Source organism: Rhinopithecus roxellana, chromosome 20, assembly GCF_007565055.1.
Source record: "Rhinopithecus roxellana isolate Shanxi Qingling chromosome 20, ASM756505v1, whole genome shotgun sequence".
Taxonomy (NCBI): Eukaryota; Metazoa; Chordata; class Mammalia; order Primates; family Cercopithecidae; genus Rhinopithecus; species Rhinopithecus roxellana.
Genome location: NC_044568.1, coordinates 29,969,387 through 29,983,183, shown reverse-complemented (window position 1 = coordinate 29,983,183; position 13,797 = coordinate 29,969,387). Strand labels below are relative to the sequence as shown.

The following is a 13,797-nucleotide window of genomic DNA, read 5'->3' as shown; positions in this document are numbered from 1 at the left end:
ATGGGTAAAATCTCACTTGCTAAGAACCTAAGTACTTACCTATTTTAATGTTGTACAACCTCACCACCTGTGCAAGGGCAGGCCTCATTTTTAAGAGTCTGATCATGTCACATAATCTTGATGGAAGTAATTGTATCAACGGTTCAGGAAATTCAAATGGCCTCTTCTTCATTCTCCTTTGAATGGGTCAGTGCTGTAAAGGCATTACTGACAGAAGCAGAAGGTGATTTTATTTCAAGAGTTATTGATTCATGCTTCCCTGTTTTATTTCAGATGGATCATCCATGCCATGGAGTACGAACTTCAGATCCGTGGTGGAGACAAGCCAGCCTTGGACTTGTATCAGCTATCACCTAGTGAAGTTAAACAGCTTCTGCTGGATATTCTGCAGCCTCAACAGAATGGAAGGTAATGAGGGCCCCTTGTTACCTACATGATACTCTGGATTTACAATAACTTCATAATGTTTAGCTTGATATATCTATGAAATTGATAAGACATTAATAAGAAATAAAATGCAACAGAGTATCAGAGGCCACCCCACTAAATAGAAAGTATAAATAGAAAGACCAATCAAAATGTCTCTCCTCAATTATTATTTTGCATTGATTTTAATTTTATACTTTTTTTCCAATGTAGTGTATAAGCATTTCTTCATTTTTATTATTCTGTGCAAAATGTAACACCTCATACCACTTTCTGAAGTCAATTTCCTTTTCTGAACCTTTGTGGCACTCACCGTCTCCTCCCAGCATTTTGGCAGATAGGATTGGGTTTGGTAACATTATTTAAATATGTTGCCTGTGGCTTTGTCTCCCTAAATAGACTTTAGTGCTAAACCCTTTCCTAGACTTGTGCTAAGCTTACACTAAGAACAAAACAAATACTTATGGATTGTGTTGACTTGAAGAACTTTTTCATTACAGAAATAGCTTTAATGTAAGTATTTAGGAAAGTATTTATTGAGTACGTTTGTGCCTGGCATTTACCAAATGGTATAGTTATATGCCTAGAAAAATCTGCCTAGGCCTTTTACGAAAGCTGTCTTCCACAAAAGTAGATTTGAATAAATGGAAGGGCATCCTTGTTCTTAAATAAGAACATTCATGTTATAAAGATGTCAGTTGTAAATATAATTCAATTCCAATAACATTTCAACAAGCTCTTTTTATGAGGTTAAGACAAGTTAATACAAAACTTCATATGGAAAAACCAAACATATAAGAATAATCAGAAAAACATGAAAGAACGACTTGCCCTGCTAGACATTAAAACATACTATAAAGCCTCTGTAATTAAAACAGTGTGATGTTGGTACACAACAGACAAAAGAGTTGAACAGAATAGAAAGTCCAGAAATAGACCCCCAAGTATATATGGAAATTTAATGTGTGACAGAGGCCAAGGATGGACTTTTTAAATAGTCATGAGACAACTGGATAGCCATTTGCAAAAAGATAAAATCACACCTGTAGTTTATACCACACATAAGAATACACTCCAAATAGATTAGAAATCTAAATGTAAAAAATGAAATAATACAAAACAAGAAGACATGATGACATTCCTTTTTACCCTTAGTATGGGAAAGACCTTCTAATAATGGCTCAACCCAAGGACAACAAAAGAAAAAGTTAATAAGACTATGTGAAAATTAAAAACAGCACTTTGTATGGCAAAAAGTAGACAACCAATGGCAAAAGACAACTGAGAAACTGAAACAAAACATATGCCAAAAGAGCTTATAACCAAGAATTCTTAAAAATTGAGGGAAAGACAACCAGAATCCCAGTGGAAAATAGGAAGAAACATTCTTACATACCCATGAGTCTATGCTGATGTAAACAGACAAATGGGAGTGAAGAGACCCTTTCTTATAATAGAATTCCAATTATAAGTATAGATAGGATGACAGAAATAGACAAATACAACAGTTATTGTTGCCGGCAAAAACCATCATTGCATGAAAGTATGATGAAAAATGGAGAGTTTCATCATTCCAATGTGTTTCCACTCAAGATACTTACTAATTGTAAAGGAGAAAATAGTGACTTTACAGTGGAGAAACCCAGCTGACTCTACCTTAACCAAAAGATTAAGGTGAACATCGCCAGTAATAAGACACATGAACATCATATAACCCCTGATATGATGCATTGAAAGGGGTATGATGGGCCGGGCGTGGTGGCTTAAGCTTGTGATCCTAGCATTTTTGGAGGCTGGGGCAGGAGGGTCCTTTGAGCCCACAAGTTTGAGACTAGCCTGGGCAATATTCCAAGATCCCATCTCTATAAAAATAAGTAAATAAATAAGAAATGTGCACAACATCACTTCTAGATACTCTTGCCAAAAATGCATGTCAGTCCATTCATCAGGAAACATCAGACCAACCCAAACTGAGGTACATCTTACAAAATAACTGACATTTCTAAAGTGTCAAAGTTATGAAAGAATAAAGGACAACCAAGAAACTGCTAGAGGAGCCTCAGGAAACATGGAAACTAAACACCAATCCTGGTTTGGATTCTGGACCAAAACAAGAATATTAGTGGTAAAATTGACAAAATTTGAATTAGATCCATAGATTAATTAATAGTATTGTATCATTGTTTACTTCCTAGTTTTATACTATGGTTATGTAAGATAATAAGAGTAGGGGAAGGCCAGGCACGATGGCTCACACCTGTTATCCCAACAATTTGGGAGGCTGAGGCAGGCAGATTGCTTGAGCCCAGGAATTTGAGACCAGCTTGGGCAACGTGGCAAGACCCCATCTCTACAAGAAACACAAAAATTAGCCAGGTGTGGCAGCATGCGCCTGTAGTTCCAGCTACTCAGGAGGCTGACGTGGGAGGATCACCTGAAACCAGTAAGTTGAGGCTGCAGAGAGTCGAGATCACACCACTGCACTCCAGCCTCAGTGATAGAGACCCTGTCTCAAAAAAAAAAAAAAAAAAAAAAAAAAGGAGAAGGGAAGTTAAGAGTATACAGGAACTTTATGATTTATATTCACTGACTTTTCTGTAAGTCTGAAATTTTTCAAAATGAAAAGAAAAAATGAAAGGATCTTTCAAAATAATTTTCTACCTCCATTGTGAGTATTCTCACATTTCTACTTTTTCTGTTGTCCTACTAAGTATCTCCTTTTTAAAATATTAATCGTAACTTCATATAACTCCAAAAACATATCTTTTAATTGCCAAACAAAGGGAACGAGGGGAAAATAAAATGCAGGCAGTGGGGTATCCAGTTATCTAAAGTAAAACATCACCAAGGAACCCTTTGAGCTTTGTCACTTTGGTGAAACACTAAAACCAGCAATACCAGGCTGTACCTATTAAAAGAAATTTTATGTATCCAAAAATGGATGCCTGTCTTACCTATGTAGGGATAAATTTTCATTAGTCCTCTTTTTCCAGAGCAAAAATGTTTTTTTCTGTTTACTGTATCCTGCATAGCTATTGTCGTACCTAGAAATAGTGTTGGTCATGACATATTTCCCTTGTAATTGAGTATACATTTCACTCTGCTGTCTTTTAAAATACTAAGTGTAAAAAACGTGTATCTGGGCTGTGTGCTGTGGTTCATGCCTATAATCCTAGCACTTTGGGAGGCCAAGGCAGGAGGATTACTTGAGGCCAGGAGCTCAAGACCATCCTGGACAACATAGCCAGGCCCTGTCTCAACAAAAAAATTAAAAAAGTAACCAGACATGTAGCGCATGCCTGTAATCTTAGCCACTGGAAAGGCTGAGGTGAGAGGATCGCTTGAGCCCAGGAGTTAGAGTTTGCAGCGAGCTATGATTGAGCCATTGCACTTCAGCCTGGGTGACACAGCAAGACCTTGTGAAAGAAAGAAAGAAAGAGAGAGAGAGAGAGAGAGAGAGAGAGAGAGAGAGAGAGAGAAAGAGAAAGAAAGAAAGAGAAAGAAAGAAAGAGAAGAAAGAAATGTATCTGTCCTTCAGCTTTTTTTTTTTTTTTTTTTTTTTTTTTTTTTTTTGAGGCGGAGTCTCGCTCTGTCGCCCGGACTGGAGTGCAGTGGCCAGATTTCAGCTCACTGCAAGCTCCGCCTCCCGGGTTTACGCCATTCTCCTGCCTCAGCCTCCCGAGTAGCTGGGACTACAGGCGCCCGCCACCTCGCCCGGCTAGTTTTTTTGTATTTTTAGTAGAGACGGGGTTTCACCATGTTAGCCAGGATGGTCTCGATCTCCTGACCTCGTGATCCGCCCGTCTCGGCCTCCCAAAGTGCTGGGATTACAGGCTTGAGCCACCGCGCCCGGCCTGTCCTTCAGCTTTTGCAAGAATATGTTGCTTTGTCACTGTGTGTTCTTTTCAAATTATTCAAATTCTGCATTTTTAGCAGTTTGTGAATGATGTATTACATCTTTAAGATTTAATGCTTAAATGCTTAATCCATGAAAATAAAAGTTCTAAAATTTTGGTGTATCACTACATTCTGTTATTATAATGTAAGATTTTATATCTTTTTTCAGCAAGAGAACTTTAGCTATGTTTAAATGGCAAACTTCTATAAAGTTTAAAATAAGGTAATTTTATTCTATATAAAATGCTTTTTTGAACATCACTTATTCATTCACTTTTTAATTGTTTACAAGCACCTTTCGGGGAGAGGTGTATAGGAGTGATCAAATTATATGATTTCCATGCCTTCATGGAGCTTACATTTTATTATATGTGAAAACAACATAAAGTTATTATGAAATTCACAGCTGCTGCATTTTTAAAGGGAGCTGCTTTGTATATTTGAAAATCATTTGAGCATGTACTGAGCAATTCATAGCTTACTTAGAGAATAACATTTTGTCTATTAAATTTTTTAGAATCTTAGAGACTTCCTCCTGTCCTGCCAGCCCTGTTTTCATTATGAAATATTTACTAGCCTCTGTAACACACGGAGATATGCATCATTGATTGGCTTTGGCTTTTATTGCTTACCCTATCGGAACAATTAGTTCATATTGAAAGCCCTGCTTTCTACCAGAACAAGCTTGTTCTTCAACTCTAAGACATTTGCCTTTTGTTACAGATGTTGGCTGAACAGGCGTCAGATCGATGGGTCTTTGAATAGAACTCCCACCGGGTTCTATGACCGAGTGTGGCAGATCCTGGAGCGCACGCCCAATGGCATCATTGTCGCTGGGAAGCATTTGCCTCAGGTAAAGCCCCACCATGTTCACGTAAAGAAAGGGGATTTCGCAAAGGATAGTGAATCCTTTCCTCCTGCCCTGCAAATAACTTTTCTCCTTTTCAGCATTCTAAGAGTTTTTTCAAAGAAGGGATGAAATACTAGAAAATAAGTCTAATCAATTGGATTGAAAATTGTTTTCCCCAATCTGAGTTACTTTTATTTTTCAAATTTAGTGTCCCTGTAGGCAGAAAAGGCTCACTTTACCAAATGGATATATTGCTGAAAGTTGTATTTAATAAAAAAAATTATTGGTATTGTCATATTTTAGATATTTTGAGGATATTCCCTTTTAAAAAACCACGTGGCCAAACCTCTTGCTGAGCAAGCTGTCCTTCCTTTGTTTACTTACCAGCTTAGAGTTTCCTATATTGGCTTTACTTCAAGCGTGGGTATCCCTTCACTACCCCAAGTGGTGGTGGGTCAGTGCTGGGGGGCCTCACAAACAGTAAAGCATGCATTGGAAAGACAGAACCAGAGCAGACCTAAGAAACAGTGGGGCCTAGTAGTGTTGTGGATGAGGAAATCACCACTTAGGAATTGTGTTGAATGTGAAAAATGCAGTAACTTTTTAGGTCATTGGACAGATAATCACTTGTTTTCTTCCAAATATACCTTACCTGTGGTCCAAGTGAGTTAGTGCCCTCTCCTTCTGATGGTTTCCCATGTGATATACACTGGCCTGCTTCTTTGATATGATTATTTAATCCTGGCATCTAAGTCATTCTACTTATACACAAAAGAGAAGGATTAGCCTTTTGGAAATAGAGTACTGTAATTGTTTTTAGTGTTGAAATCTCAACCAAATAAATTTTGATGTGGCTCTTTATACAAATAAAGTATTCTCAAAGGCACAGACCCACACACATTTTGCATGTGTCTACCTAAGAGTGTCTCTGGAAGGACCCATAGGAAATTGGTAGTATTCTTTTCTTAGTCTTTGGTAAAAGGAACTGTGTGACTGGGAGGACCGTGTGGGCTCTTCCCTGGAACCCTTTTAAACCTTTCAAAGTTTGAATGCTGTGAATATATTACTTTTTCAAAAAAATGCATAAAAATTTTTAAAAAGTATTCTTTATACTTACTGTTCACAGACTGCAAGTAGTTTCATTTGACTGTCAGTGCAGGGCCCAACCCTCTCCTGGGTGCCTTATGATTACTGTTCAGGAGCAGCACCATCTCTTGAGAGCAGAGAGCAGCACCTCGTTGCTGGAGTGCGAACCCTCTGGCAAGGCCTTCTCTCTGCCTACCTGGGCAGTGCATGCTCACAATCGCTTGTTAGCTTCTTTCTCAGCCCCCACTAATACTTACCAGATTTTCATTTAATTACCTGGCAGCCTGGGGCACTTAACATGTAGTATCCTTGTTTTGCTAATATCCTCTCTTTGCTAAAAATAACAATAATGACAATAAATATATGTTAAGTATTTTTATGCACCAAGCACTTTTCTAAGTGCTCATTTAATCCATTAGACAATCTTTTGAGGCAGATGCTTTGTTATTAGTATTCCAGTTTGACAGAAGAGGACACTGAAACACAGCTAAATGATTTTCTTAAGGTCACACATGTAGTAAGTAGCTGCCCCAGGGTGTGACCCCTGGCAGTGTAGCTGCTGAGCCTTTTCTCTTCTGTGCTACACTACTTACCCTAAGTCCTTTCAGAAGAGTAGGAAATAAGGCAAGCTTGGTATCTCTTCTCTAGTTGCACAGTAGCTAGATTGACTTTTTAAATGAGATCTATTAAGAAGAAATTAATGTGAAACCAAGAAAGGGTCTTCCTTTCCTTCTGTAACCCCATTAAGCCCATTGCTAGAGATCTAGCCAGTTATAACTATATTTAGCAATGGGACTTTGTTTTCCCCAAATTAGGTACTACCTGTAAACATTAATAATATGTTGGATTATATTGACTATGAAATACAGTAGTTAGTTGTATTGAATATCTATTGAATATAGGACTAAAGCATTATTATACCAGGCTGAACAATTTTGCTGTGACTTGATTGAAAGAGAACATTGGGTCCCATTTTGAGTGGTAAGTAGATAAACATGGTTCTGAACCTGATTGAGTTCACTGTAAATTATCATTGAGGTGAAAACAAGTATGTCTCATCATCTCTGCCTCTCTGGTAATGATCTAGTGACCCCATCTGCTTTCCACCATACAAGCCTAATGTTCAGAGCCTTCCCTTCCATCCTCTGAGGAATATTCCCGATGCCCAGATTTGGATTTGAATTTTATTTTATTTTCTGCTTTCATTTGGATTGTTAAAAATGAATGGAAAACTACACAATGTTCTTGTTTTAAATGAAAGATAAAGGGCAGAGTAGAGGAAACTCTTTTAGCTTCGCTTTTTTCCTGTTTCCTTCCCAGTTCTGCACATAATATTGTTTTTGCTTGTTTGTATGCATTTTTACGCTGCCAGCTCAGAAAGGAACTACCACAGAAATGATGTAAATTCAATAGCAGGTGACTTCCGTGCGGGAGCCTGACAGCAAGCGTAACTTCTCGTGTAAATTCTGAAAGCAATATGTACACTATTTGTTGTCTCGGTGTTTGGCTATTCCTTTTGTGTATTGAAGTGGTCTTCTAATATAGTCCTTTTTCTCAAAAACATTAATATAGTGAAGGTAACTACTAAAAATGGAAGGTTTATCTCATCACAGTAGTCAGCTGGTTGGCTTTAGTAGTTTGACATATATAAAATCCAGTTGTGTAGCTGAAAATGCTCCCCAAGGTTTTATAAAAACTGAAAACTATTAATGATTAGAAAATGAAAGTCTTCTGTTAAATGAGAACCAGAGCATAACAGTTCAGCATGTTAATGTGGAGTTATTTTTTTCAGCAACCAACCCTGTCAGATATGACCATGTATGAGATGAATTTCTCTCTCCTTGTTGAAGACACGTTGGGAAATATTGACCAGCCACAGTACAGACAGATCGTTGTAGAGGTGAGTAGTAAGAAATGAAGATTGCTGAAGAAATGCCTTCTCTCTGCTCCCTGAAAACTAGTATAAGGGAAACTGCCTATGAGACCCAGAATCCTATTCTTTCCAGAACGCTGATCTCTCCTATGAGACGCAGAACCCTATTCTTTCCGGAACCCTGATCTCTCCCAGCCCAGTCCTCAAGAAGATGGCCACCCCTGACCCAAGGCAAGGCACACGAGCAATTCAGACACCTCAGGCTCTTCCAGGAAGGGAGAACTGACCCCTGTTTTTCAGCCACACACTCACCCCTCAGCATCAAGTGTATCAGCAACATCATAAAAGTACAGGAAGTGACCTTTTTCTATCCACTTTGTTTTCTTTTTTTTTTTTTTCTATTCACAGAAATAATGCACAACTGTTGTAGAAAGTTTCAGCAGTTTAGAAAATTATAGAAAATAACATGAAAGTTTACCCCACACTCACTAGCAAGAGATTATTGCTGTTAATATTTTGAGGACATCTTTCTAGACATCTCTATATGAAGAGATGTCATTGCATGCTGTATCTCTGCCCTGTATAAAGTTACATGTAAAATTAACAGAACACGTGTGCCCTTTTGTTATGTTAAACATCACCCCAAATACATAGAGAAGCCACCAGTTGATGGGTTAATATTTAGCTCATCTGCACTTTGTCTCTTTCCCCAGGAATGTATCCCTCCGACTTTTGTGTTTCTCAAGGGTAGATAATATGTCTTATTGCTACAGAAGCTCTGTGTGACCGCCAACCTGGACGTGGCACCTCCTACAATCTAGCATGTCTGGAGCTGCAGTCAGAGCTGAGTAGATTCAGCCTCCTCTTTGATGTCCCAGGATGTGGAACAGTATCAGCCAATCATTTTCATAGCATGAGGCAGAATGGATTGGGAAAGGATGGGGTTATGAGACGGGTGAATGCTTTCCATGTCTAGTACCCAGCATCTGGGACATACAGTGGACATAGAGATCCTTCTTGTTGACCACAGTGAGGTCATTCCCTCTGCAGAAGACATTTTCCTTTAGACCTACAGCAAAACTTTGTATTCTCATGGCTAAAGCCCTGCCCTAAGGTTTCCCTGGACTTTACTGTGTTTCCTTTGGTTCTTTCAGTTTCTGTTTTGGAAGCAGCTAGATAAAATACAGTCAGTAAAAATCCCAAATTGGGAATTATGAGGCGTGTTTCCTGTTCAGTGTACAAATTAGGAGCCATAAACATCATCAGAGAGCCTTTACCAATTATTGCGTATGCAGATACTATTTTTGTTTATAGGAATTTGGCATCTAAAATAAACATTACCACTTAGGATGGGTGTATGTGATGGCCAAGCAATAGGGTGATTCATTAAACTAAGATAGTTTATACAGACGAAATAGAACTCTTGTCACAGGGGTCACAGTTAAATGTATTTTTTTAAAACATGGCCATCCCTTGAGAAACTACTGTGGCATCACAGACTTATACTCACTTGGCCCTGGGCTCCAGGTCATCTGATCCTGAACTTAGGTCCAGAGTCTCCATTGAACACACCTGGCTTCTCTGGCTTTGGTCTCTGACCCTTCTCTCCACAGACAATGTTTTGGTGTCTTGCCAACAAGGATTGACACCCAAAGGCCCAGAAAGAGTTCAGACACTTTGGGTGAATAGGGTATCACGTATTATGTACACGATGGGTTAGGAAAGTCATTTTTCTAAGTTAATGGTTTTATTTAACTGACTAAAAAACATATCTAGGGATACACACAATGAAAAATAAAAGGTGCACTTTTCAAACAGAACTTATGCAGATAACTTGCAAAATTAGGAAGCTTCCTTCCATAGGTGATCCTTGAGCCTCTCATCATACAGAACATCCTTTGGATCACCCATCCTTCTGATGAAAGAGTGAAAACATGTCACTATTATGGTTCATATAATTGGCTTTCAGTGTCTGTCTCTCCTAGTTACTTATGGTTGTATCCATTGTACTGGAAAGAAACCCCGAGCTAGAATTTCAAGACAAAGTAGATCTAGACAGACTGGTCAAAGAAGCATTTAATGAATTTCAAAAAGATCAGAGTCGGCTAAAGGAAATTGAAAAACAAGTAAGTAAACAGCGTTTGTTGTTGTTGTTGTTGTTGTTTGTAGAATTTTTTCATTGTCTCAATTCTTTAAAATATCCCTAATGTATTTTCATTTACTTTATAAAACAGATTCACAGGTGCAAAATAGGATACTTGAGGGGCAGTCTGCCTTTTTTGAGGAATTAATGTTACTTTTTAGTTAATTACTAGTCAATTCAGTTGTGAAGTTCTGACAAAAAAGAAATCTAGAAAGAGATAAATTTCCTTTATATGGTTAGCGTAAAAAAGTTTTATCAGAGAGGAAGCATAGACTCCAGAAGGCTATAAAATTAAATTTTGAGGACAATAAGAATGCAGTGACAGGCTACGTTGCTGCTGTGTACTGCCTAATATAGGCCCTTCCAGGTTCTCTGTTTAATATTTTATGTTCAACTGTAAAGAGGTTCTCTAAGTAAATAAAAATTATCAACGAGGGAGAGAATACTGAAAATGTCTTTGTTTTACATGCACCTCAGGAAAATGAAAGAAAAGCTCAGGAATCTCATATTTTCCATAGGGAAATCTTTATGTGAATTTATTTTTCCCCCTAAGATGACACTGATTTTACCTGTCAACTCTTTACAAACAGAAGATCAAATGCCTTGCTTACTGTTTTCCTTTGTAGGATGACATGACTTCCTTTTACAACACTCCTCCCCTGGGAAAAAGAGGAACATGCAGCTATTTGACAAAGGCGGTGATGAATCTGCTGCTGGAAGGAGAAGTCAAGCCAAACAATGATGATCCGTGTCTCATTAGCTAGTGGGGGAGGTGTAGGAAGCTCTGTTGAGACACATGTTCTGAAGTATGTTGTGTTTCGTGTTCAAGCTTAATCAAGGCGGCCATTAATGTACAAACTGAGCATGCTGGGGAGGTGATTGCCACATCCTTGGCAGCTTTGTGGACCTCTTGCATGTCACAGCCAATTTAATGGTAATGGTAAATGCTTTTAATCAAATATGAAAAAGTTCTTATGATTATGCCAGCTACAAGAGTAATCCTCACTGAGTGATAAAAATAGTTTATGAATTGAAAATTTGCCACTACATGTTTTATGATCAAGTAGTTCATCAAAATGAATCTTTGCTCTTTGGACTGAATTATTACCATACTGCCATTAAAATAAATTTGCCAACTAGTAGTGCATACTGGACATCAAAAGATATTGAAAGAATGGTGAACTTCTCTTAGTGGTATTGTCATGCTAAAAGATGTTAATAAACATCATAAAAGCAAAGTCAGCCAGCTGATATTTTGGTTCTCAAAAACTGCATTATTAATAATATTTTAGTATACAGAGATATTCTACAATTTTTACATTGTAAAGATGACTATGGTTTTGTATTTGCTAAATATAGGGGTTGGACTAAAATATAATAAATCTATACCTTATCAAACATTTTCTTTGAGCTCCTGCTAAAAATAGGACGTGTCTATGATTGTTCAGAAATATGTTAAATTTAGGCTCGGCACGGTAGCTCACACCTGAAATCCCAGCAGAGGCTGAGGCAGGTGGATCACTTGAGGTCAGGAGTTCGAGACCAGCCTGGCCAACATGGTGAAAACGCTGTCTCTACTAAAAACACAAAAACTAGCCAGGCATGGTGGTGCGTGCCTTTAAACCCAGCTACTGAGGAGGCTGAGGCATGAGAATTGCCTGAACCAGGAGATGGAGGTTGCAGTGAGCTGAAATCATGCCACTGCACACCAGTCTGGGTGACAGAGCAAGACTAAATCTCAAAAAAAAAAGAAAAAGAAATATGTTAAATTTAAAGACTGTTAACCTACTTTGTACTAGTAAAAACAACATTAAGAGTCATTAAATTTTATTTCTGAATCAATGAACATATCTGGACACATTCTTTGTTCCTAGGTTCACAAGATTGAGCTTAAAGCTCCTGAGTGTTTTCATTTAATTGATTTAGAGGTAAAATAGAAGAGAATCTATGGTACCTACCATTATACACATTTAGTTGCCCAGTTTACTTAAACTTTAATAAAAGTAGAAATAGATTAAACATTTAAATTTTATTTCTTTCTTTCCTAAATAGAAAAAAAAAAAAAAAAGGTCCATGAGTTTGAGCCCTTGCCCCAAACAAAGTTGTTTTTCTGATCAGTCTTAACTGGTGTTTCACCTGAGAAGATAGATTTGCCACATAACAAAATGCAGCTTATTTGTAGAGTTTTGAAAGGATGTAAGAAAGAATGAGTGGCTTCAGTATAGAATCAATTGATACCAAATGAATGGATGCGTGAGCACATGGAAAAATCTGCTGTCAGTCACATTTCTCACAACACTGCGGTATAGTGCCGAGATTTTGCATAAGAAATTGTATGGATGTTAGTTGGCAAAATTGAGATGAATGAGACACAGTTGGACCCTAACGAACTAAGGAGGGGAATATGAAAAAGAATAGAATTAAACTACCTGACTCAATGTGTTGAGGGAGTTTATGAAAAGATACTCATGAAGGGTGAAGCTAATTTGTAAAACTTACACCTGAAAAAAACTTAAGCATGAAGCCCATGGAGAGGGAATTGAGAACTGACACTTCATAACTGGGGAAACTGGAAATTAAAGAAAGGAGAGACTTAAAATTTTTCTTTGCCGAAATTTGTAGGAAAGTAAACTGTGTTGTAGTTTTAAGAATCTTTTTAAAAAATCTGATTAGCTGAGCAAAGTTACCAGAAAACTGTTACCCTAGTTGAAATCAAACATTATTTGCAAATATGTTTTCTGAGTGATAGCTTCCTGCTTAAATGTTACATATGCAAAATTCTGAAGTTTTCCTGTGCTACTACTGAAAGCATTCAGAATCTGTGACATGTATTGACTTTGTGCTTTGATACTCAAAATTTATTGTTCTGAAAGTTATATTTAGAATCAGTAAATCTTGATGTTCACCTTTACAAAAGCCAATGCCTGTTTTCTAATTAGAAAAGCAAAAAATAATAAGAAGGCCGGGCGCGGTGGTTCAAGCCTGTAATCCCAGCACTTTGGGAGGCCGAGACGGGCGGATCACGAGGTCAGGAGATCGAGACCATCCTGGCTAACACGGTGAAACCCCGTCTCTACTAAAAAATACAAAAAACTAGCCGGGCGAGGTGGCGGGCGCCTGTAGTCCCAGCTACTCGGGAGGCTGAGGCAGGAGAATGGCATAAACCCGGGAGGCAGAGCTTGCAGTGAGCTGAGATCCGGCCACTGCACTCCAGCCTGGGCGACAGAGCGAGACTCCGTCTCAAAAAAAAAAAAATAATAAGAATTAGAACACAGAACTCATATGAAATTTAGAAGTTTCATTTGGTCTACAGAGCCCAAATGCTTTAACAACTGCACTAGAGACCGACAGAAAATATTAGCACATTTATTTAGGCATGACAAGATTTAAATCTGATTTAAAGCCTCCTCTATCACAATGGCAGATTCACTGCATAAGTTTATTGTACAAGCAGCGTCTGTTGGAAACTCTTGACTGAATATCAAATTCAACTACATTTTCAGAGCATCATTTTAAGAAACA

The 13,797-nt window shown here is 38.0% G+C and overlaps 1 protein-coding gene across 5 annotated transcripts in view; it reads left to right on the top strand.

Moving 5' to 3' along the window:
- PHKB (phosphorylase kinase regulatory subunit beta) overlaps positions 1 to 13,186 on the top strand; it is a 255,797-nt gene extending 242,611 nt beyond the window's left edge. For 2 of the 5 annotated variants that reach the window (XM_010354865.2, XM_010354864.2), the window contains 5 exons: positions 274 to 408; positions 5,047 to 5,176; positions 8,052 to 8,159; positions 10,118 to 10,258; positions 10,902 to 12,025. In XM_010354865.2, coding sequence (XP_010353167.2) covers positions 274 to 408; positions 5,047 to 5,176; positions 8,052 to 8,159; positions 10,118 to 10,258; positions 10,902 to 11,039 — 652 coding nt within the window. In that variant the 3' untranslated portion in view covers positions 11,040 to 12,025. Of the gene's footprint in view, positions 1 to 273; positions 409 to 5,046; positions 5,177 to 8,051; positions 8,160 to 10,101; positions 10,259 to 10,901 lie in introns of all 5 variants that reach the window. The other 3 variants (XM_030925696.1, XM_010354863.2, XM_010354866.2) reach the window with 3 other exon arrangements.
- The last annotated feature ends 611 nt before the right edge of the window (positions 13,187 to 13,797 follow it).